The sequence below is a fragment of the Ictidomys tridecemlineatus genome, chromosome 7, assembly GCF_052094955.1.
Source record: "Ictidomys tridecemlineatus isolate mIctTri1 chromosome 7, mIctTri1.hap1, whole genome shotgun sequence".
Classification (NCBI taxonomy): Eukaryota; Metazoa; Chordata; class Mammalia; order Rodentia; family Sciuridae; genus Ictidomys; species Ictidomys tridecemlineatus.
Window position 1 is genome coordinate 63,208,230 of NC_135483.1, and position 24,733 is coordinate 63,232,962.

The window sequence follows — 24,733 nt, forward strand, 5'->3', positions numbered from 1 at the left end:
GAAAGTGCCATGAAAAAATATACTGCAGAGAAATGCACACGAGGTTCGTGGCAGCAGTTAAAAAGCAAGATGCAGTATGAATCAAAGTGACAAGGCAGCAAAATTAAAAGCTCACCCAAGTTCATTGGTTTTATGTTGAAGCTATAATTTGCAATTAATGCTGCTTCCACCCTGTGACTAGCTAAATGACATTAGTAATAACATCACCAATGTGATGGTATAAATGCACAAAGAAGTTGGTGATCCTTGGGGGAGAGGAGCCAAATTTCATGAAGCATAAAAATCAAGGTTATTACCTGAAACACAACTTTATCAAACCTTGGCTTTTATGTAAAGAGAGTATCAATTAAAGGCATCATGCTGTATAAAGAGATTTTATGCACCTTTATTTCAAATTTACTTTTAAGTGTACTTCTCACAACTTGAACCAAGTTAATATTATAATCATGGTAGCTAATTAGCCTGAAGATTCCAGATAAATAATATAGAGAGTCCTAGAAGTAGACACTAATTAACTTCCCACAAAGTGAAACAGAAATGGGAAAAAAACAGAAGCCACCATTAAGGTACTTTTCAAGGTACTTTTAAAAAAAGTAAATTATGGGCTGGGGATATGGCTCAAATGGTAGTGTATTCACCTGGCATGCTAGGGGCACTGGGTTCGATCCTCAGCACCACATAAAAAATAAAATAAAGATGTTGTGTCCACCGAAAACTAAAAAATTAATATTAAAAAATTCTCTCTCTTTAAAAAAAGTAAATTATGATAATTTCCCCCAAAAAGTCATGGTATCAAGTTTCAAGACAGGATTCCAACTAATGTGACCTGCTTTATAATGAGCATTGTCCAAAATATCCTAGAAATGCTGCCCTTTTGAATAAGGGTGGGGCTGCTATGTGCAGAAACACCTAGGGGCTTTTTTCTATATCAATCTATCATCATCCCTTTCACTAAAAGTCATTCTGTATCTGAACTCACAGAGCCACTCCATGGACAGCATCCTGGCTTACTACCTTAATACCATCAAATGTCATCCGTCCAGGAGGACTTTAGCAGCTTTCTGACCACACCGCCTCCCTAGCAGTGGACTCTTCCCTGTTTGATGTTCCCAAGGCAGTCTGTTCATAACCTCTGCCTCCTTATATGTAGTTATTTGGTTTGTTTTTAGAGTACCCCACAGAGATAGGCACAAAAAAGAAGCCCAAGTTTTTGTTAAATTAATGCATCACCCCCCTGAGCTAGAAGCTCTTATCTCCTTTATTCAGTACCCAATTCCATTCTTTAAGAAGGGTCAATACACAAAGGTTGGCCAAAGTTCAAAGACATGGGGAGAGAGCTTATCCTTTCACCCAGAACAAGTAAACCCCTGTAAAAAAATGTGTAAGGAGATACACACACACACACGCACACAAACACACATATATATGTATATACACACACACATATATAAATATGTTTGTATATATATATGTGTATATATATAATAAATGTAGTAGGATATATGTGTGTGTATATATATATATATATGTATAATAAATATAGTAGGATATGTGTGTGTGTGTAGATACATATGTATATATAAAGAGGTATATATAAAGAGGTATATATATATATATATATATATATATATATATATATGTATATGTATATAATCCCTAGTCTTATTCCCTTCATCCACACATTCTGGCTTCTTAAAAAAAATTAACTCAAAGGGCAAAAATCACAGTGTTCTCTGATTCTACCATAATCAACTGGACAACTGTATATATGATTTGAAGTGAATTTAGAATTTACAGTATAAGTTGCCATATGTTTGCCTTAAGTGGCTAAAGTATTTAATAGTGAATATGTTGGGAGAGGTGCCACAAAACAGATGCCTTTAACCACTTCAGTGATGTTTTCTCATTGTTTTACAAAAGAAAAAAAAATTTCTCCATGGCAACCCAAGAATGGGTTGATACGCGTGACTCAGTAAATGCTGAGCACCTTCTGAGTGCAGCCTTGCATCCAGTCCCTTTGAGGAGAAGGCAAAAGTTAAAGCAGTAAAATAGAAGGCACATGCTTTTTATTTTAGGATTGTGTTTTCCCCAAAACATTTTTATCCCATATAGGAATATTTCTTCATCAAGGGCTTTGTTCTGGGTCTTCAGATATTGTGTAACCTACACAATAGTAGTTATAGTATGTTGTTATACTTGTAAGGTTTTATTATTGGTTATTGTTCATCTCTTTGTCACAACTAGTAGACTGGCTCCCCATGCAGGTGGAATGTAGTAAAATCGCCCAAACTGAAACTGAAAACTTGATTTGTTTTCACTATTACCAATAAAATTGCCCCCCTTAACTGGGGAGAATATATTCCAAGACCCCCAGGCGATGCCTGAAACCACAGATGGACATTAAATTAGTGACTCAAATAGTTAATCAGCAAGAAACCCAAAGATGAATTTCTACCCCTGGTTGGGAGGCAGCAAGGCGGATAGGTGCAGCATGGGTGCATGGGAGAGGTGGCAACTTGGGGCGACTTGCAGCTCAGAAGTGGAAGTGGAATTGGGTCTCTCGTAGCCAAAGGCCAAAGGCAGTTACTGTCCTTGCCAAGCACATGTTTGCAGAATCAGCAAAGAGTCACTTTTCTCCCCAAATCTGCTGGTATCTGTGCAATCCTTACTACTGATATAAGGAAAAGCTGGACCTCTGAAAACATCATTGATAAAAACAATGTTCTTTAATACCGAAGTGTAAACATGTGCAGGTGGCAATGGAGAATTTGTTACACTTATTCTCTTAGTCTTGATTTATGCTTGCATGGTTTAGCAATGAACCAGATCAAGTTGAAAGCCCACAGGTGAGACAGACTGTAGACCACAGAAAAGTGGACTGAAGGATCTAAATAGACAAAGGAGAAGAAGAAAGAGTATTCTAGCAAAAAGGAAAAGTGACTAAAATTCCACAGTGCTAAGGAAAGGTAGTAGACTGGCTCCCCATGCAGGCAGAATATAGTAAAATCGCCCAAACTGAAACTGAAGACTTGATTTATTTTCACTATTACCAATAAAATCGTCCCCCTTAACTGAGGAGAATATATTCCAAGACCCCCAGGCGATGCCTGATACCACAGATAGAACCTCATATATGCTATATTCTTTCCTATACATACACGCCTATGATAAGATTAATTTTAAAATTAAGCAAAGTTAGAGATGAACAATAACCAATAATAAAACCTTACAAGTATAACAACATACTGTAATCAATGTTGTGTGCATATAGATTCTCTTTTTCTTAACAGTATCCCATTCTCCCTTCTTGTGATGACAGGAGATGATACAATGTCTTCATGAAGAGACTCTTGCAGGCGCTATGACATGGCGCTAGGCTACTGTTGACCTTCCCATAGGTATTTCTCTATTGGAGACCGGAGATGACCACAAGTAACTAAAACCATAGAAAGTGAAACTGCACTGTACTTTCCATTGTCAAAACATACCTCATTTTTAAGTGAAAACATATAAGCAGATGATAGAATTACTGTTGCAAATGCCAGTAAAATCTACCATTATACCACAAGGGTGAAAAAATTCTGGGGGAAGAGCTCTATAGACCTCAAATGAAAGTAATTTTCAGTAGTGTATTCCTCAAATTAATACCCTTCCAATTTAGGGTACTGTTTAAATAAATATATTCAACACCCATAGCACTGTCTTCTTTTTTTAATGTATATTTTTTAGTTGTAGATAGACACAATATCTTTCATTCATTTATTTTTATACAGTGCTGAGGATCGAACCCAGTGCCTCATGCATGAAGGTAAAGTGCTCTACCACTGAGCTACAACCCCAGCCCTAGCTCTGTCTTCTTATGACACATTTTTTTACAAGTTTATTTTTAAATAAGTTTGGGCAGATGCTTCTAATATATTAATCTTTATTCACATATTGCCAGGGTATGAATAAACACAAATAAGGATTATCCTGATTTAAAGATGCTGCCTGACTTCCTATCAAAATTAAAAAAAAATTAAGATCCTAACAACAATAAAATTATGTAGTCGAGCCGGGGAAAAAAAAAAAGAATGACAACAAAAATTTAATAAAAAATACACTCATATCTGATTTTTTTTTTCCTTTAAGAAAACTAGTTTGTTTTCCTGCTCACACTGTCACAATCATTACACAAATTAGCTTTGTAAAATGCGGAGTGCTCAATGGGAAGCATTAGAATGGGATTTTAATGATAACGAAGAATTTGCTATTATTGTCCTGTGGTGTGTTTGACTGAAGATTCACTCTGGCGGAAACAGGTGTCCTGAATTATCTATCACATGTCCTACAGTACGGTGAAAATCATGAAACGAAAAATAAAAACAAAGCAAATGTGTATTTCAACACAGCTAAAAACCTCTACTATACTTGCTGAGACTGGTAATATATGCTGAGCTTATTTAGAATCACTGAAATTGCTGTAATTAAACTTCTCTCTAAATCAGACTTGTATAAGAGTCAGAAATCTCCTATAATTAACTTATCTGTAGAAGTAATCAGACAATAACTGCTGGTATATTTTAGGAACCACTAAAACTACTGTAGCCGTTGAATGTAATGACTATAATAAATCTTCAACAGCAGTTATCTCATAACCTCTTTTCACAGCTGCAAGGGTGGGAGGGAGACTGGCTTTTCAAAGCTTTTCCCTGAGTTAGTTTAAATGTGCTATTGCTACATTGCTCTTCTACAATAGGGGGAAATTACTAAGGCATCATGGCGTGGCCTGAACTGAACCGCCAGCTGGTACCACAACATGTAGGTGGGTTGTTAGTACCAATAATGAGGAACACCTAGTGTTTTAGGACCGCTAAGACAAGGAGTTGAAGTCTGTCCAATGGGCAGCTAAAAGACAAAATTCTGATTATAATCACCAAGCAGTAATTATATTCTAGGCTGTGATGACTTCATGGAGCCCACATGCATCAATGGAAAAGAAATACAAAGACTGAATGGTTGCAACTTCATGACAGGTGTCTGCAGAGCCAGGTACTACAGTCCTTGTCTCAATGAGATGAATGAGTAAATTCATTGAGGGAAGGATCACACTTGGCCCTTCCCAAGCTCCCAAGCCATCTGAATCAAGTCTGTTCAATGCATATTTTGTACATATTTTGTGACTTCAAAATAGAAAAATATAAGATAACCAGGAGATATGGTTGGACCTGGTTCCAACACATATTCATTCATGCACTTACTTATTCCAACCATTATGAATCTATAAGACATTATACACGAGGAGGTAATAAATAAATCACTGAGATGATATGTTCCCAATATCAAAAACCAATGAAAGGCCGGGCACTGGTGCATGTCTGTAATCCCAGAGACTCGGGAGGCTGAGGCAGGAGGATTGTGAGTTAAAAGCCAGCTTCAGCAATAGTAGGGTGCTAAGGAATTCATTGAGACCCTGTCTTTAAATAATAAAATGCAAAATAGGACTAGATATGTAGCTCAGTGGCTGAGTGCCCCTGAGTTCAATCCCTTCTATACCCCCCCCAAAAAAAAACCCCAAAATGAGGGACTAAGTATCAATAATACAATGAAAATCCTAAAATCAACAAGAAGGAAAAAAAAAAACACACAGTTCAATAGTTCCAGAAAAAAATGAGCAAAAATTATAAATATGCAGCTCAGAGTCAGGGATTCCAGAAGGGCTTATAAATTTGAGATGCTAAGCTTTTCTAGTTCAGAGAGTATTTGTAGTAGCATTTCATTAAATCAATGAAATATCACTAAGACTCTAAAACAGCTACATGAAGATGCATTACTGAAGACAGGCAGACACTTGAAGTGCTTATCCTTGAAAGACTGTTTCTGCTTGAGGTAAGAATAGTGAGGCTGTGGCTTTAGTTGCATGGGGGTGCTCCCCCACTGCCTAAAGTCAGTGGAAAACTGTGGTCCTGCCTACTGAAAAGAGCAGATGACAGAATTCTGAGCAGGAGGATAGGTTGAAACTTAAAAGAGAAATGTTAAAAGCAAGAGAGACACAGAAGAGCTAAGATACATAATCTGAGAGTAAATTCTGCCCAAATCCCTGACTGAGTGGTGACTTTTCACTTCCATGGGCAGCCCCCAGGGAGCCTGGAATAAAAGCAGGTAGAGACTTGAGGTGATGGATTAGCTATATGAGACTGCGAAATGAATCATCACCAAACTTAGCAACTGGCAGCAACCCTTAAACATTCATTATCTTATACAAGTTTCTTGCTACATGAACCTGGCTGCTCATAGATGACTTGATGGCTGGTTTACCTCAGAGCCCATGATTCAAAGAATAGCAAGATGAAGGCTGCAACATCTTTTCTCATCTATCCTAGGAAGCCACACTCTGCCATCTCTATAATACTGGTCACCCAGGTCAGCCATATTCAATGGAGAGAGGATTGCCCAGAGGCACAAATACCAAAAGGAAAGAATTACTGGGGACCTTCTTGGAGACTGGCTACTATGAGAATCCACTCCAGACAGAACTACTTCTGGTGAAATTTACAGTTTTGTTATGTCTCCCATGTGAGCAAATTTCCTGGTACACATACAGTCTTGGCAGCAAAACATAAAAGTCCTACTGCCTTGGGGTTTAAGAAGGAAGAACAGGGGCTGCAGAAATTTAGATGTTGAATATTAGAAGCAAGGAGAAATACCATGAGCAAGGGCTGAGTATGAATTCTGCCCCAATCTTTGTCAGACCAGTAAACTCTACAGACAATGGACTTTCACTCCTATCCTCCTTCCAAGTAAGTTAAACTGTAAAAATAATAATTAGAAACCAAAAACCTGACAGAGATAAGACCCGCTTTCTACTTCAGAGGAGACAGGTTTTTCAGTTTGAGTTCAGACATGTGAATTGCTTACTATGACCAATAATCCTTGGAACAAAACAAATTCTAGAGTTGCATATTACACACACACACATCTAGTTTTTAGCAAATCCAGGTTTCAAACAAAAATAACGAGGCGTGCAAAGAAATGGGAATCTCCTGACTCACAATCAGAAAAAGTAGAAGTCAATAGAAACTGTCTCACAGCACTCCCAGATATTGGTACTGATGTCAACTTTTTCCAATCAGTGATTATATAAATAAATACAAAGAATTAAAGAAAAACATGGTGTTCATGAGTGATCAGATAGGAAATCTCAATAGTGAAAAAGAAACTTAAAAAAAAAAAAAAAGAAGTAACTGGAAATCTAGAGCCATCAAGAATAGTAGCTAAAATAAAAACATTATTAGATAGGCCCTGTGGCAGACTTGAAATTAGAAGAACTGGTGGCCTTGAAGATACAACAATAAAATTATGTAGTCCAGCCGGGGAAAAGAAAAGAATGACAACAAAAATTTGAAAAAAAATTAAAATAAAAAAACCAAGATTTGGAGACCAGTGGGACATTATCAAGCAGTTCAATATCCATGTAGCTGGAGCCCCGGAAATAAGCAAGTAGAAAAAAGAAAACAACACTTTAAGAAATAGTGGCTGGAAAATGCTAACACAAGATTTAAGGGTATAGATTAAATGAGATTCCACAGGAAAATATCCAAAAATGTAGTAAGTACGATCTGGACACTAAAAGTTCAATTATACTTTGATTTTTCTGTTTGTAAACTCTTTCTGCCCACCATTTAGTATCTTACTGCCACTCCATGAAGAAGCAACTAAAGGGAAAAGAATTATTCACGATTTTACTCATCTATGTTAAAGTGGCCCTAGACAGGTGTCATGATTAATTCTATGTGTCACCTCAACTAGGTCAGAGTATGCAGATATTTGGTCAAACATGTCTAGATGTTGCTACATATTTTGGTGAGATGAACATCTAAATGGGTAGGTTTTGAGTATAACAGAGTACTGTGCATGATATTTCTATCTATTTATATCGATGACTTTGACATCTATATGTAGCTCTCTGCAAATACCCCCACACATCCTACTGGATTCATTTCTCTGGAGAATTCTGACCACTGTGTTTAATACAAAAGGAGACAGTCAGTTGTGTTTTTGATCCTTAAGAAGCTTATTGCCTAGAAATTAAGGGGAAACCTCAAAATTCATGCTAAAAATTTGAAGAACAGTGTATACTAGGGACACAAAGGAGAAGTGTATCTCCAGGTTGGGTAGAAGATGGAAGGCTTCCTGGAAGAGGTAACTTCTAAGCTTGGTTCTAAGGATTAGGAATTCTCTAAATAAAAGGGAAGGAGAGAGAGAAGGAAGAGCATTTTGAACAGGGGAAAGGCACAGCTGGAACTATATCCTGAGATGCTCTGTGCTGTGTAAGGAGTTTAAGGGTAATGGAGAATAGCTTTGTTCAAATGGGTCATGCACAGTTTTAAGAATCACAGGAAAAATTTGTCAGGAGATATAATTTTTCAAAAAATAGAAAAACTTCAGAATGAGATTTCATTATTACTCATGTTGGTCCTATCTTTAGTTTTCTTATGATACAGAAAACTTAAGATCTATCCATATAAGGTCCTAGTTGTACCATGCTGACTGGCTATATTATAGCTAGCTCAGCCTCTTCTTTTTTTCAAATTAATTAATTTATTTATTTTAATTGGGTATATATAACAGAAGAATGCATTTTGATTCATTGTACACAATTGCCACAAAACTTTTCATTTCTGTGAAATGATGTAGCAGTTGCATTGTAAATGTGATTCTGCTCCTGTCAATGTAACTTGTTTTCTAGCACCACCTGGTGTTCTGTTGGGGCATTGAAAGTTTTACATTCCTTTCAAAAGACAATAACCATAGGTATTGCGTAAGTGTATCCTTAGTTGTAATGAACACTATAATGGGATACTGAATAGTACCCCAAATCAAAATGAAAATTACAGAAAAAGTTCATATACAAATGCATTTTATCCAAACACACACACACACACACACACACACACACACACACACACACACACACACTCCACTCACCACCTCTACCCTACATCCTAATCCTAATCAACATCAATCCTCCTCTAGACTATTGCAATAGTCTCCTAGTGAGATCCCAGCTTCGAATCTTGCATCATTATAGCCAGAACAAGCCTTTTAAAACATAAAGCAGATCCTATTAATCTGCTCAGAATCTCCCAGTGGCTTCCCATCATACTGGAGATAATATAACATTCCTCATTATGGCCCCCAAAGTCCTTTGTGATGTGGACCCTTAACCTCTTGGAAATCAGCCATTCCTACCTCCTCCCTCACACATTGTTCACCAGAAATCAGCTGCTTGCTAACCCTCAAACATGCTAGGCACACATTCTCAAACATGCTAAGCACACATTCTCAGGGACTATGAACATCCTCTTCAACCTCTGGACTATTTTCTCCCATGTGGGAAAAGAGAGCTCACTCCCTGGACTCTTCAAATCTCTAATTAAATATCACCAAAGGGCCACACATACAGCAAAACTGCCCACTTTCATTCTCTGTTCTTTTCTTGTTTTGTATTCCTTTTCACACCTATCATTGCCTGTTAGAATCTATTTGTTTTAAACTGCATCTCCACATCCCTAATCACACTAAAATGTAAGTACAGACTGAGCATTCCTAATCTAACAATCCAAAACCCAAAATGTTCCAAAATCCATAACTCTTTCCACAAGTGGAAAATTCCACATCATGAAAATTTTGGTTTCAAACACAAAAAAATATTAACAATCCTGTATAAAATTCCTTCGTACTATATGAGTGAAAGGTGTGTATGAAACATACATGAACTTTAAGTTTAGATTTGAGTCCCATCCCTAAGTATGTCTATGCAAATATTCCAAAATATTAAGAAATACCAAATCCACAATACTTCTGATCCCAAGGATTTTAGATTGGGGGTACTTAACCTGTTCCCTGAGAACTGGGGCTTTGTTTTATTAGTCTGGCAGCCCCATGGCCTAAAACAGTACCTGGCACAGAATAAGTCCTGAATATGTATTGAAAAATGGATGAATAAAAACAAAGGCTGGAATTTGACATCTAATAAACCATCTTTGCATTGCATTGCTTTGTAGTTCACATTCACATTTTGAAGCTGTGGAATATGGAATATATGGGGAAAGATGACATCCAGTGGGGAAAAATTGATATAGCAATTGTATTTAAAAAAGATGTAAATCGTTTGATTCAACTTAAGAATCAGGCATCCCCCAAAGAGGACCTGTTTTGGAATAAGCCCTATTTCAATCTTTTGACTGCACCAAAGTAGACAAAATTTGACTCCCTAAAAGAAATTAATCATATATAATTATTAATTCTAAGTAAAAACTATGTCTTCCCAATCTCATTAGTAGTTCCTCATCAATATTCTTGAGGGGACACAATATAGGTAGAAAATAACTCAACCTGATAATTCATTTCATCCTGAGACAAATTTATAATTGTCCTTTAAAAAAAATCTCAATTTGTGTTATTATGAAACTGAAGTGTAGCTATTGAAGCATGTTATTTATTTTTTTACTACCAAGTCCCCAAATGGAAAATTTCCCTTCCTCTACTTCCTTCTAGTTAAGAGCAACATATGAATCCATTTGAGTAAAATAGTATATGGGATTCCCAAACGTGATGATTTGCTCAAGCAGGATATTCAATGGAGAGGTGGTAGCACTGATTCACTATTTAAAAAAAAAAAAAAAAAAAAAGTTCTGACTATACCTGTGCATTTTACTCTTCATAGAATATTTCAGTTACAAACATTTTTGGTTGGTACTGACCTAAGTGAACAATTTTAAGGGATGGGAGGATAAAGTGGTCAGGCGGAGCTGTGCACTATAACCCCTGCAGGATCAGAGACTTCAGCTCCCAGCTCCTCTGGAAAATACTCTTTAGGATCAGAACTCTGAAGGCCCAACCTGTGCACAGGGTACACAAGGCAGTGCGAGGGTCCTTGTGTGTCTGCAAAAAACCTGGCCCAAGATCCCCCTTCTCCTCTTCCTGTTTTTCTATGAGTGCATTTGGTGAGCCTCCTAGAAGTTATCCAGTTAATATGTTAATGAGAAAGGGCTCTGGTTGGCACAGATGCATGCCTGGGCTGGCATCCCATACATGAAGAAAAATGTCTGTTAACTGCACACCATGAACTTTGGCTTGTTTAGGGTACCCCAGCTTCTTAGGACCTTCTTTCTCTCCTAAAAACTTTTGCAGACTCTTCTCTACCACAGTGCTCTTAGTCTTTGCACAGTTGTCTGGATGGTACTGCTAATCTACTCAGAGACCCTCCCTTGAGAAAGCTCCCTCCAGCATACTCTCCAGCTGTGTTTCCTCAAAACAGTAAACACAGCTTCAGTCCCAGGTGCCCAGATGACCTTCCTACTGGGAGCTCCCTGAAAGAAGGATGCTTGTCTTAGTCCCAACTATCCCTCCTGACTAGAGAACCTGGCATACAGTAGGCAGGCAGAAATTTAAAAGGAGAAAGCAATGATTTTTTTTTCTCTGAATTATGAGTGGATAGACTTTTTAAAAATATATATTCTGCTGTCCTAGTGACCTTTTTAGCATCAAAAAGTAGCCATGTTCCTACCATATGGTGGTTGAACCTATCTCAGTTATAGAAGCTATAATGGCTTGCACAATAATAGTCCTTTTGGAACATGAGGTTATAAACGAAAGATGATAGAATGGCAAGACAGGAACTGAGTCCCTCATGATGTGGTTCCAGGTTATGAATGTGAGTAAAAAATAAACTCCTTTTAAGTCACTGAAATTGAGTTCTTTAGATCATATGTAATTGAATATAACTGTAAGATTGTTTTGGAATGTGGGCTTCCGAGGAGAGAGACTCTGGTGAACTTGATTCTGGAGTGTGGCCTCAGTCTACCACATCAGTGGCCTTGGGGCCATGTGAGGAATGTTCCATGGTCACAGGCAGACTGAGTTATGTAGATCATATCAGCAATTGCTTCATAAAGCTAGACTTATTCAACTTTTAAAAAATCTCTCCTTTATGTTTCTTACTTTTGGGACTAAAAATACCTTTGCTTTTATAATTATAATAGATGCGGAGTTTCAAAAAGTCTCATCTTAGCTAAATTATAAAATTGGTACAGCTTTGTTATATGTCCAACTCTATCAATTCAGTATTATTAACTAAAGCAATCTGAAGACCAGGTATTTGGGTAATAATAGTGGTTGAATTTGAACAACTCTAATCGTAGCAGAGTAGCATTTATCATTTACAAATAATGTTTTCTTCTTATCATTCTGCTATGACACATCCCCTACAAGGCATACGAATCATTATCCTCATCCCTAGATGAAGAAATCAAAGGTTAAAGAATTTTAAAATGATGATTTTCTTTTCCCTGTTAGCTCTGTGCTCCAAACGGTGTAGGTACAATGATTCCATGTGTCCCTTGCGCTTGCCCATATGAAGTCACAGGAGATCTTGTAATCCTTCTAGTTTCAACTGGGCTCTGGCTCTTACTCTTACACTTTGGGTTTAATAAAGCCTTGAATATCTTTTAATATTAATACTTATTAATTGAAAAACAATAGAAGTTCATTGAATACATATTTACTGAGTGCCTACTGTATGCAACTACTAGGTCCAGGGGATGCAGCAGTAAGCAAAACCAACACAGATGTTCTTCTTGGAGTCTTTGTTCCAATGGAGGATTCAGACAACAGCAAAGAATTAAACTACCTATTCTATCCCATGGTAAAAGTGCAATGGAGAACATAAAGCAAGGATGTGGAACACAAGGGGGTTGCAATCTAAATAAGATCAGGGTTGGGGATTTCACAGCTGAGGAGAGACTGCAGGAGCAAGCCATGTGGACATCTGGGGGAAGAACATCCAGCCTGGAGAGGGCAGTCAGTGCACAGGCCTTGGTTCTGTGTATGCATGGCATGGAAACCAGTGTAAGTGCAGTGGAGGGTCCAAAGCATTGAGAGTCACAGGATTGGAGGTTGGAGGGAAAACAGCAGAAAGAAAAGTAGAGAAAGATTGTGTGAGGCTTTCTGTACCATGGCAGAGGGCTCTGTTTTCACTATGAAGAAGATAAGAATATACCCGAAGGATCTGGGCCACGCAGTAAGAGACAGGTTAAAAAGGATCATTGTGGCTACTGTATTGAAAAAGAAGACAGAGGTACAAGACTGAAAGCTGGAAGAGCAGTTAGGAGACATCTAGAATAACCCATGGAGAAGAGGGTCATGGCTTGGACCTGGTGGTAGCAGGTAAAGGTAGCAGGGAGGAGTTGGATTCTCAAGGTACCCTGAAGAGAAGGCTGCTGGGATGTGCTAATGGATGACAGAGAGGCCTGAAAGAGAAGGGTCACAGGAGAAGTATGTTTTAAGGAAGGAAGATCCTGAGTTCAGTTTTACATCAGAGTTTGAAGTCATTATTAGGCCGAAGTTGAGATCATCAGGGAGACAACAGCTGGACAGCTGGACATACAGTTTGGAGTCAGGGGAAGAGCCCTAGGCTGTGGCATATAGAATATTTAAATATAGAATATTCTTTGGCATACATAATATTTAAGTCCAAGGATTGGATGAGATAATGAGGGAGTGCACATAGATAGAGAATCAACCTGAGGACTGAGTCCAGGGTCCTCCAGTTTTAAAGGCCAGGGAGATAAGAAGCATCCATTCAAAGAGACCAGGAAGAAGTCAGTAGAAAGAATAGAAGAAAACTAGGAGAATGTCTGACAAGACAAGAAAGGGGAGTGTTTGCAATTGAGGAAGTGATTAACTCCAACAAGGGTTGCTGATATACTCCTTTCTGCTTTATGATTTTCTCCTCAGCATTTGTCTATTGATTATAGTTAGGTCATGGATATATTGAAAAATGGGCAGAAAGGCAGGAGAGAGCATGTGAGAGTATTATGTTGGAGATATCCGAGTCATCTATGAAACAATCAACAATTTCCAATACAGAAGAGAAGACTGCAGAATTATTAGGATATTTAGAAATACACAGGGAATTGCTAGAAAGCGCTAAAAGAAAATTGGTGAGCAAGACTCAGCAACAGGGAGCAGTAGGCTAAGGACTACTGTTTTGTATTTAAACCTTAACACGTAAACTACAACCTTGTATTACTTTGAAATAAACTGAAAAACAACTAGTCAGAAAAATCTGCACAAACTTGACGCCTTCTCTTCAACCTGTGAGCTAGGACATCACCGCTAGTGGTCAACAGTAGTTCACCATGTACATATGTTCTACAATTTCAAACACAGCTGCTGCTTTCATCATTCTAAAGTAAAGATATTCCTGAAATTATAAATATATATAATCCTAAAAGATTTTGTTATTCAGCCCATGCTAAAAGCATAACCACTATTCTGTGACCAGCCATATAATTCTTTTAATGTTAAATATAGTTCTTTCATTCTGAGTAAGTTCAGAAACCTCTGTGAAAGTTGAACTTAAAATTATTGAGTTATTAATCGTTATTAGGATGCCTTTGTAATAGACTTTTGGAAGGCAGAGGTAATTTTTTTAGCATGGCTGTAACTTTAGTGTGTCTCTTTTCAACAATTTAGTTCCTTGAAAAAAGATATTATGTTCTAGTAATCTTTAGATCCCATATACCTAGCACAGTTGTGAACAAATTAAAAATAAATAATATTTAATTTTTCTAAGTGCTTTCCCTATGCCTGACATTGCTTTAGGAAATTTGTACCTATTTTCATTTAATTGCTTTCCTTTCATTTAATCATAAAAACAGCTTTCTGGAAGAGGAAACCGAGGGAGAAAGTTTAAGTAATTCTTACAAAGACACATATACCAATAGCAAAACTAGGAGTGGAACCCAGGCAATCTTTCTCTGAGCCTTAGCTCTTAAGGTTTACATACAATATTAATAAATGTTTATTGATAAAGTCATTGAAAGAATGAAACCAGTAGCATATACTTTTAACTAGAGATATGAAATAAAATTGTTGTTATTCTCCAATGGTATTTCTGTGAATATTTTAAAGGCTGTTTGACAATCTCACCTTTTTGTTTTTGTTCTTGATCATCTGTTTTTCTATTTGTTTCTGAAAATTAAAGACAAAACAAAGTAATTACTTTGCAAGTCACCTCAAAATACAGGAGAATATTTTAATGAAGGCCATTTTAATGAATTTCAATAAACATAATTTAAGCAAAATATTTCTGGGCCTATGATTCAATTTTCCTAAATCCTGAGTTCTTTGCACTTGTAATACATTACAAAATATCAAGATCTGGGCTTGCTTGAATTACTTATAGAAGTCACTGAACCGTAGCTAGGAATCAGATTCCAGGCTAAGGGTTCCTCATCTTCGAGAGTTACCATGAGTGATGTCCACCAATTCTAAGCATCTCTATGGATAAAAGCAAACTTGGATGAAGACAAGCCATCTGCAAAGCTTCTTAAATATGTTCATTGACTCCTAAAACAATAAGACTGTTTTTATAATAACACAGTGTGCTTTAAAAGAATGCAGCATGTCCCACTACCTGGAATATTAGTCTCTCTATGCTAAGCACTTTAGACGATCCAGTGGTGATGTGGCTGTGCCCGTGCTGAACCCTGGGTGTGTGCCTTGAGATTCCTTGCTGAGAAACCTGAGATGAACACAAGGAGCCATCTCTGGCAGCCTCAGATCAAGTTAATTACACTTAGTGTCTCTCTCACAAATGGGGCTATCGAATGCTGAGAAACCCATAAGGACTAATCAAAGAATACCCACCCCTCCCATGGAAAACAACAGCCAATGAACTGACCATGTGTTTATAATATCATTACTTTACCTATAACTTTATAACAAATCTACAAGTTATAGGTACCAGGCTACAGTAAACCTGCTATAGACACAGAATGAAAATTAACTAGATCCTTTCTTTCTAAGTAAATAAACAAAGAAAATCAACTAGATTGGATCTATTTAATTGTCAAGGTAGATCTGTTGATTATGGTTCCAGTTGTCACTTAGGTTACCTTTGGATACTATTAGATACATGTGTACATATATATACAGGGGGATGAGGAAGAGTTTGGGAGACTGACAGAAAGCATAGACTGTCCTCTCTCCACAGTAGATGAGAGAATGTGTGGTGCAATCAGGGACGATGTCAGGGTGTGCTGACATGGATTATTCAATTTGCCAGTCCCAAGTTTTTCACACTTATTTCCCTAAGACATTTCAATGTGAGGAGGTTAAAAATAAAACTAAGGCAGGCTTTGATGCAGGGAAGGCATTTTTATAGGTTAAATGTTTGGGTTCCTTTGAGACCTGAGATAAGAGGAAGAAAGGGAACTAACTTTGCAATCGAGGTGCCAGGGTTAGCACTAAGAACATCATGACTTGTATATCCCCATCTCCTGCAGGGGATAAATCTTCATGCAAAGGAGAAAGTTTAGCCTGAGAAATTAGATTCTAAAGTTATAAAGGCCAGTGGTTTAAATAACTCCTAAGAATCATATTCTTCCCACTCTGCCACTCTGTGCCTTTTGTGAAAAAGAATTGGAGAGGAAAGTGTAAGTCTTAACTATGTAACAGATTTTATAAAGTTGACTGCACATAATTTCTGGGCAGTATGGCAAGAAGTATGCAGGATATTTTTTTAAAGGGGGGAGGCTTATAGGTCTCTGTTGAATATTCTAGAACATCTGATCTTATTAACTATAACTTCCTGGCCACAAAGTTAAATAGCTGAATTAGACCTTATAATATCACTTATTTAGTACATATGAACTGAGCACCTAGTATCTGCCAGGTACTTTTGTAGGCATCAGGGATCCAGCAAGGAAGCATCATAAATCTTAGTCCTATGGAAGCTCTCCTTCTATTGGGATCAGCAGTACCTACAGAAAGCCCTTAACCTTTAACTTCTTCCAGGAGTCATGCTGGACTAATGTGACTTGAACAATTAAGCATGCAATGCAAATTTCTACCCAGACTAGATAGAACAGGGGGATGTTGGTCATAAAAGGGAGAACATGGCTCTCACAGATCTTCCCACCCTGGGAGAAAAGTAAGGAAGGAGGAATGGTTTGAATTAGTCACCTTTTAAACAGAAGTGAAAGGTGCTGATTCCATGTCAAAGAGCCCTGGTCAGGTCAACCCATGTCCTTTGGATCCACATCTCCCCCCAGTAACTTGGAGGACAATGTGATTGGTTATACTTTCAGAAACAAGGGCCACCATCTTTCTCCCTCCTCCCACCCAGTAGTTAGGGTGGGGAACAAGACAAATAAGGCCTAACCCAGATCCTTCCAGGCCCTGGGACAAGAGGTCTGTCTTGTTTTCATTCTTGAGTCTCCTTCCATTCCTCCCCCAACATCAACAAGCTGAGTTCTGAGACTCCTCTTTGGATATGGAGAATATACAGAGCAGACATTTTGAACTCTTTGTTTTTTATTCACACTTAACTTTAGCTTAAGTAAAGAAGTTTTCTGATTCACTAGGATTCTGCACAACCAATAATCAAGTGTCACTTTATTCTGTTATCTATGCTTCTTTGCGAGGCCTCATATGGACCTCACTGTGCCAAAGGGGGGAAAAAATGACTTACTGAGCACTACTGTGTACAAAGCATTGTTGTAAACACTTAATGCAGATTATCCCACTTATCCTTGCAGCCATGGGAGATGGTTACAATTTAACAGATAAAGAAACTGAGGCTTAGAAAATCTAAAGAATCTTCCCAGGGTTATAGAACAAGAAAGACCCATTTCAGAGGCCATAATGCATAAAAATACTACTTTAATCACACTTTGCATATCCCAGTAATGTGCAGTCCTTTAAGTAAGGGAGATGAATGTTTAGTCTTCCCCTGAAAATTATAAAAGGACAAGGTCATCCGTAACTCACATTTAGAGTTTAAATACTCATGTCCAAACAGAAAAAAAAATTTACACATTCTTTATATGTATTAATATGACTCTTTTTACCCATTTCAATATTATTTTATTTGAGCAAGGAAAACCTTACTGAAAAGAAGGGAATCTGGATCTTTTAAAAACTGTCATGCAATCATTGAGAAGAACTGCTCACTTTTATGGATTCTGCTGTACTATACTCTACCTAGTTGCAGCTTCTGTGCCAGTGTCCGTAGTGAGCAGTTCTTGCTGGACCAACAATGAGAGCTAATTTGCACTCAGGCTCATCTGCCTTTCCAAGTGCCTAAACCCAGGCACCTACCTGTTCATCCCCAAGACCCAGGGCTCTATCTCCTCCCTTAGCACTCACAGTGTCTGTTCACTCTTCAAAAGTCACATCTTTCCTGTCTCCTTCCCTATGTCTCTACCACCATTTCCTTAGCTCAGTCCTCAGTACCATCATCTATTACTAGTCAGATTCCTAACTGGCCTCCTGCTCTGTGGCCTTCTTCCATCTGCTGCCTACATGTTCACTCTAGAATATCTCAGATAAACCAGAAGCCAGAGGGAATTTCCACCAGGGCCGATTCCTGGTTTACTCATCTGCAAACAGGGATAACACCCAGCTGCTGAGAAAACTCAACTCCTAGTCGTGGCGGAGTAGGTGGATCCAATCTGTTTATCCAGCAGTCTTCATTTCTTCTGCACATGTTAGATGTGAAAACTCCCCTCTCCAGAACCTCAGGAGCTTGTTTCTTACTTATCTAGTTCCCTTTTCCTGTCTAGAGAACTAAGGTTGAAAATGAGAGCAATGAAGAATGAGAATCTGCCATATATACTTTCAGCCTGTCATTCATCCACTCATGATGAAACTCATATCCTCACAATAGAAAGTCATGGAGGATAAGCATGGTGTATATGTGGGAAGGGAGATTTTACCAGGGAATAACCAAAACTTAAGGTACAGAACAAAAATCTACAAAGGATTGAGGCAAGAGCCACTTCATTTCAATTCTATCCCCTTACAAGGTAGCATAATGGTACATGTTAAAACAAATAAGCATACCTATTAGAAATAGGTTAAAATAAAGAGGACAAAAGTATTTCCTTGTGATGTTGGTCATCAAAAATGTTATATTCTTGGGCTGGGGATGTGGCTCAAGCAGTAGCGCGCTCGCCTGGCATGCGTGCGGCCCGGGTTCGATCCTCAGCACCACATACAAACAAAGATGTTGTGTCCGCCGAAAATTAAAAAATAAATATTAAAATTCTCTCTATCTCTCTCTCTTTAAAAAAACCGTTATATTCTTCTAAAATGTTCGTAAGTATAAAATGAACAGATTTTGTTATGTAACAAAATTAAATATACTACTTAAAAATAATGACAATGTAGAGAAGAATCCTTCTGCATTTTATTGCACTCAAATAACATTAAACAGAAGACATTTACATTACTGAAATTCCATTGATGTTGCCCAACATGGCATATGTTTGTAAAGACAAGGCTCATTAATTCAGACATTTGGAATTAAAAACTATTTGAAGTTGACCACAGCATAATGAATCCTCAGTTTCTAGAGTACTACAGATGGTTATATACAAAAGCCCAGCAGAAATTATTTTAGTCATTCATTAGTTCTATGTCATTCCTAAGTTTCCCTAAAAAAATACAGCTTTATAAAAAGTAATGTTCTATAATTCACAAGATGAAGAGCTTAATTACAAGTTGAGAATCAGCTCTATATTACCCATATCACAGCTTTAGAAAATTATTGCTTGTCTTACTCTTATTTCAGGTTTCACTACACCTCGGGTCAGCATGCAGAACTCACTACATTGGAACTACAATCTATGATGATAAAAATATCGACTGTCTTTGATTTTACCCTAAAAGCAGAAAAAAAGCCACCTTAAGACAATGCTAATATAATAAAGAGCAACCCCTTGACCCACAGATGTCACCGATTCTTATGGCTTTTTTTATAATTTATGGCTCTTTGAAAATGATGCTCCAACTACCTCCTTTTCTAACAAAGCAATATTTTTTATCACAGCAGGTATTTCCCAGCCAAAAATAAACCACATTAAAAATAGAAGAAAACTTTCAGTGTAGAAAGGAAAAGGCTCACCCCTTGTGAAAAATAGCAGCAGACATGGGGCTGGGAGAGTGCTTGTCATACATACATCCTAAATCAACCCAACTAGAGACATCATGGACTTGATCCAGTGAGAGCACGGGGAAGTCTCTAGTGCTGTGAGGGCATTACTTAATTAGCCAAAGGCAGAGCAGTCTTTAAGGTATGCACCAGTAATGTGTATACATTTCCTAAAATTTAAATAAATACTGAATGGGCCAGAGCTATTAAATGATCCATCCAAGGTGCTAAATAGCATTTTTGCACGAGATATTTTTGCAGGCCATTCTTTTTCCTTATGTCCTATCAAGGAATTTTAGTTCCCCTCATTATGAAAAATAAATTAATGATAATTTAAAACTTTCCTCAAAATATTATATTATTCTAATATGCCAGCTAAAAGCTACAAAAATATCAAAATTTGTGATGTAACCTGAATAGCTGAAGCAAATGTAGAAATTTTTGATAAGATAATCAGTGCAGATATATACAACTCATGCCTTCACAGCAAATCATCATGTCTATTCCTATTTTTAAGAGTGCTAATACAAGACACTCTTGATGGCTTTGAAGTCATGTTTAACTCAGTGCTTACACAAGCCAATCCAATATAGTTAGCATTAGTTATTAAGAATGTATTAAAATCCTGCCAAGACAAATTGCTGCTATATCATCAACATAATTCTTAACTCTTGTCTGAAAAATACATAGAAATGTAGGTATGACTAAAGCTGCACCAAAGAAGGAAAAAAGAAAAAGGAAAGAGAAATCCAATGGACCCACTAACAGTATCAAAAAAGGACATGCAGGAATGTAAATTACATGTAATTTTTGTTTCTTAAAAAAAAAAAGTACACTAAAATGCCAGTGGACTATAACTCATTCAAAACATCTTTAGTGTTCATTCCCAAAGATCTTGATCTGCCCAGTTTTTACTTCACAAGATCTATCACAGCCATCTTTTGGAGCGTATGGTTAGGCTGGTCCTCCTGTGGTAGTAGGGGCAGTCTTTTTGAAGCTTTAAGTATCTGCAAAAATAAGGGGAAATCTAAATTAAAGGACCAACCAGACACAGAGTGGGACACTGCTTTATTTTCATTCTTTTTTTAAAAAAAAAATCACCAACAGAAGTAAATACTTTTTTCTCTTTGTTTTTAAGGACAACTTGTTAACAGGATAATTAACTAACTACCCACAGAAGACCCAAGGGAGTACTTGCAAAGCTGATAAAGAAAAAATCTAAGGGTTTAAAGAGTGCTCCAGAATTACAACTGAATCTCAATCTTTAGAGAAACACAAGCATTAAATTTCTTTCTCCCATTGACATTATCACTATATTGAAAAGAATCAGAAATCTAGTATGGAATTTGAAAAAAAAAAAACAGGAAGGATTTTTAAGTGTGATAGTGTGATGTACGCTACTTTAAAATATTAGTTTAATAATTTTATTTTAATGTTATTGGTAAAATAAAAAAAGTAAAATTCAAACCTAACTTTTTAACATTTTCATTCCAAATATTAGTATCTGATTTATTTTATTACTACAGTGTTGGGCTTAAATTATCATATTGAAATAGAAAAGGCTCTGGTATAGATAAAGGCAATTTTGATATCATTTGTAAGGCTGGATAACTACTATGGCTTGAATGTGTCCTCCATAAATTCATCTGTAAGAACTTTAATATAAACTCACATATTAGAATCAGAGGAAGTGATGAAGTTAGGACCTTCATGATGGCTTTAGTGAGTTTACAGCAAGAGAAGGAGAGACCCACGATAAAAAGCTTGCTTTTATGTGTTGCCTTCTACCATGATATTATGCAGCATATCATGGACCTCACTAGCTGTCAATCAAAAGCCAGCACCATGCTTTTAAACTTCTGAGACTCCAAGACTGTGAGGCAAATAGACTTCTTTTCTTTATAAATTAATCAGTGTCAGGTATTTTTAAATAATTATGATATTTCCTTCAGTCTCTTTCTGCTCTTGGAGCCAAAAATTTCTGTATATCCAACAGAAATGATTGTTTATATCCTTCAAAACAAGTAGAATATTTATCACCTTTCTTCTCAGTAGTCAAACTAGAAATAATCACTATATCTATCAACAGAAAACAGTAATGAATTAGACTAAATTACTATATTAAGGTAGATGAACCTCACACATATGATACTAAGCAATAGAAACCAGCACAATAATAATTGTATGTATGTGTATGTATGCATATGTGTTTATGATTCTAGCTACATTCAATTAAAAAAAACAGTCTACAAGTGAGGTGTTACTGACAGGTAAGAAGAGAGAGACTTTTAGGGTGCCAGACATTTTTTTTTTCCTGATTATCTGAGTAGAGGATACAAGAGAGTAACGTATGTAAAAATTCAACATATAAGCACTTCCTAGTGTATTAATTGTACCTCAATAGAAAAAGGTTTTAAAAATGAGTTTGACTTTAGAATTTAATTTCTCTAAAAATTGAACAATTAGCTAGACTTTGAGAGGATGAACATTTTCAATATACCTGAGACAATGGAAAATTGTTTAAAGCATAACAGAGAGCATTTGTAAAGAGGCAAAAACGTTAAAAGTTTAACTGCAGTTTTAGCAACTTCAACATAAGCTCCTACACACTTAAAGACTCCAGTAAGAAATGGTTCAGTAGGTTCTAAAGAATATCTCCAAAATCAGGTCAGTTTTCTCTGTTGCTGCCCTGCATTCCTCCTGCATTCCCAATCTCTATGAAGTGACTGCCATTCACTTACAAGGACTGAAGCCAGTAATGTTGGAATTATCATTGACTCTTCTCCACTCCCATCAGATTATTTCCACCTCCCATATCCATGAAATCAGTCCTCTCTTCCCCCCACTCTACTACAGTCCATCTCTCACCATCTCTGGCTTGAATGAACACAGCTCCCTATTACTTGTCTCTACCCACTTGCTAGACTACTGTTTTTAAATCTGGAATTGATCATGTGACCTCTCTGCTTGAAATTTTGCACTGATTTCCTGTTATTTTTAGGCTCAGATCTGAACTTCCAAACATGGTACAGAAGACCCTCTAAGCTGGCTGCCTACTTTTCCACTCTGTCTTCTCATATTTCACGTGGCACACCATCTTGGTTGTTGATCAGTAAGTACTTTCTCCCCACCTGCTAGCTCCTGGACCTTCTATAGTCGTCCAAAACTCAGTTACAGCCAGCACTTCCACCCCTCTGAGGCTGAGTGATTTATTATCCCTCTTCGCATGAGTTACCCTGCATACCGCTCTGAGAAGTCAGTGCTATCACATTAGCTGGTCCATTCCACTGTGTGCCACAGGACTGTGAGCCATACTAAGGCAGGGGCTACATTGTTAATAGTGCAGTTCCACTGGTCAGCCCAGAGCCTGTAAGGCAAGTTGCAATATATGCTTTTTGAATTAGAAAATAATGATAATAAGACTATATGCATGTAAAGCATATTGGCTTACATACTGGTTAAACGTTTACTTCAATGAGCATAAAGCCAATCTCTGCCATTGCCTTAGGTCTCTAGGGCTGCCAACCTAAAGCAGCCTTAAGGGTGTTAGTGATTAGTGTTCAAAAATGCTAGGTAAGAGGAAGGCCTGAGTGGAAGTTCTTGATGGAGACAATGTAGTGAAATCCATTGCTAGAATATTCCATGGCAGGATGAATTGTGTCTCCATTTACCAAGAATCAGGAGAGGCAGAATTACCCAGAAACTATGATGTTCATGTGTTCCATTCTAAATAACATGATTACTGAAAACATAAAATTAACTTTGTGTGTTGTTCTTTTCTTTTCTGGAGAAAAACAGTTAATGAACCACCTAGTCATATGGCTTTAAGTATACTGATTGGTAGAAAATTTTACTCTAATGAACTTCATAAATGATTCATTCATAAATCAATCTGCACTATGTGTATATGCTGCACTATGTATACTATGCTTTTCTAAATACAAAACATTCATTGTTCCATTGTTACCTTGTAAGTTTCCCAAAGGATTTTTTCCCATTCATATTATAATAAGAAATATGCTATATGACTTCAAGTAAATATGAGTTTGAAGAGAAAGGTAAAAACTTGCTAAAGAAATAAATATTACAAAGGAATTTTCAAAATCTAGTTTTCAAAATAATTAACTTCTAATATCAGAATGATTAAATCTTAAGACTGACCTTATACACCCTTGCCAAGAGTGTGCCTGCAAAACACTTAAAATTTAAAAATGTAAAGCAAAGACACAAAATTTAAACTATTGGACAATTTATTCAGAAAAACACTTCAATATTCCTAAGTACTAAATTATGAACTAATGAAAATTAAGAGAGAAAGAGAGATGAAAAATAGGATGTGTTTCATTTTATCATATCAAAATAGCTCTCAAAACTGTTAACAGCTCTTTGGGCTTCATTTATTTAAAATCCTCTAGAAAACAATAGCAGAGAGTGGATTCCAGAATAAGAACATAAGGATCAATCCCACTTCTACTCTGTGACCCAGAGAAGATGACTTTTGCCTTGCCATGCCTCTTTGATGTCATGTGTAAAATGGACTTAACAGTAGGTCTACCTCTTGATGTGCTACATCTGCTAAAACTTATTTAATCCATAGAATGTGCTTAGAAGTTCGCCCCCATAATAATAAATGCTAGCTGTCATTGTCTCCTACTTGTGGCTCGTTGAAATGCCCCATGGGACTAGTACAATGAAAAATATGTTATTATGAACAATAGTAAGCAATAAAAAGACTGTATAGCTAGTCTT

At 37.0% G+C, this 24,733-nt stretch overlaps 1 protein-coding gene across 4 annotated transcripts in view; it reads right to left on the reverse strand.

Annotated features, from left to right (window-relative positions):
• Window positions 1-24,733, reverse strand: part of Asph (aspartate beta-hydroxylase) — a 213,439-nt gene that overhangs the window by 99,522 nt on the left and 89,184 nt on the right. For all 4 annotated transcript variants that reach the window (XM_040293977.2, XM_040293978.2, XM_040293979.2 and 1 more), the window contains one exon: window positions 14,977-15,018. In XM_040293977.2, the coding sequence (XP_040149911.2) occupies window positions 14,977-15,018 (42 nt within the window). The remainder of the gene's footprint in view (window positions 1-14,976; window positions 15,019-24,733) is intronic.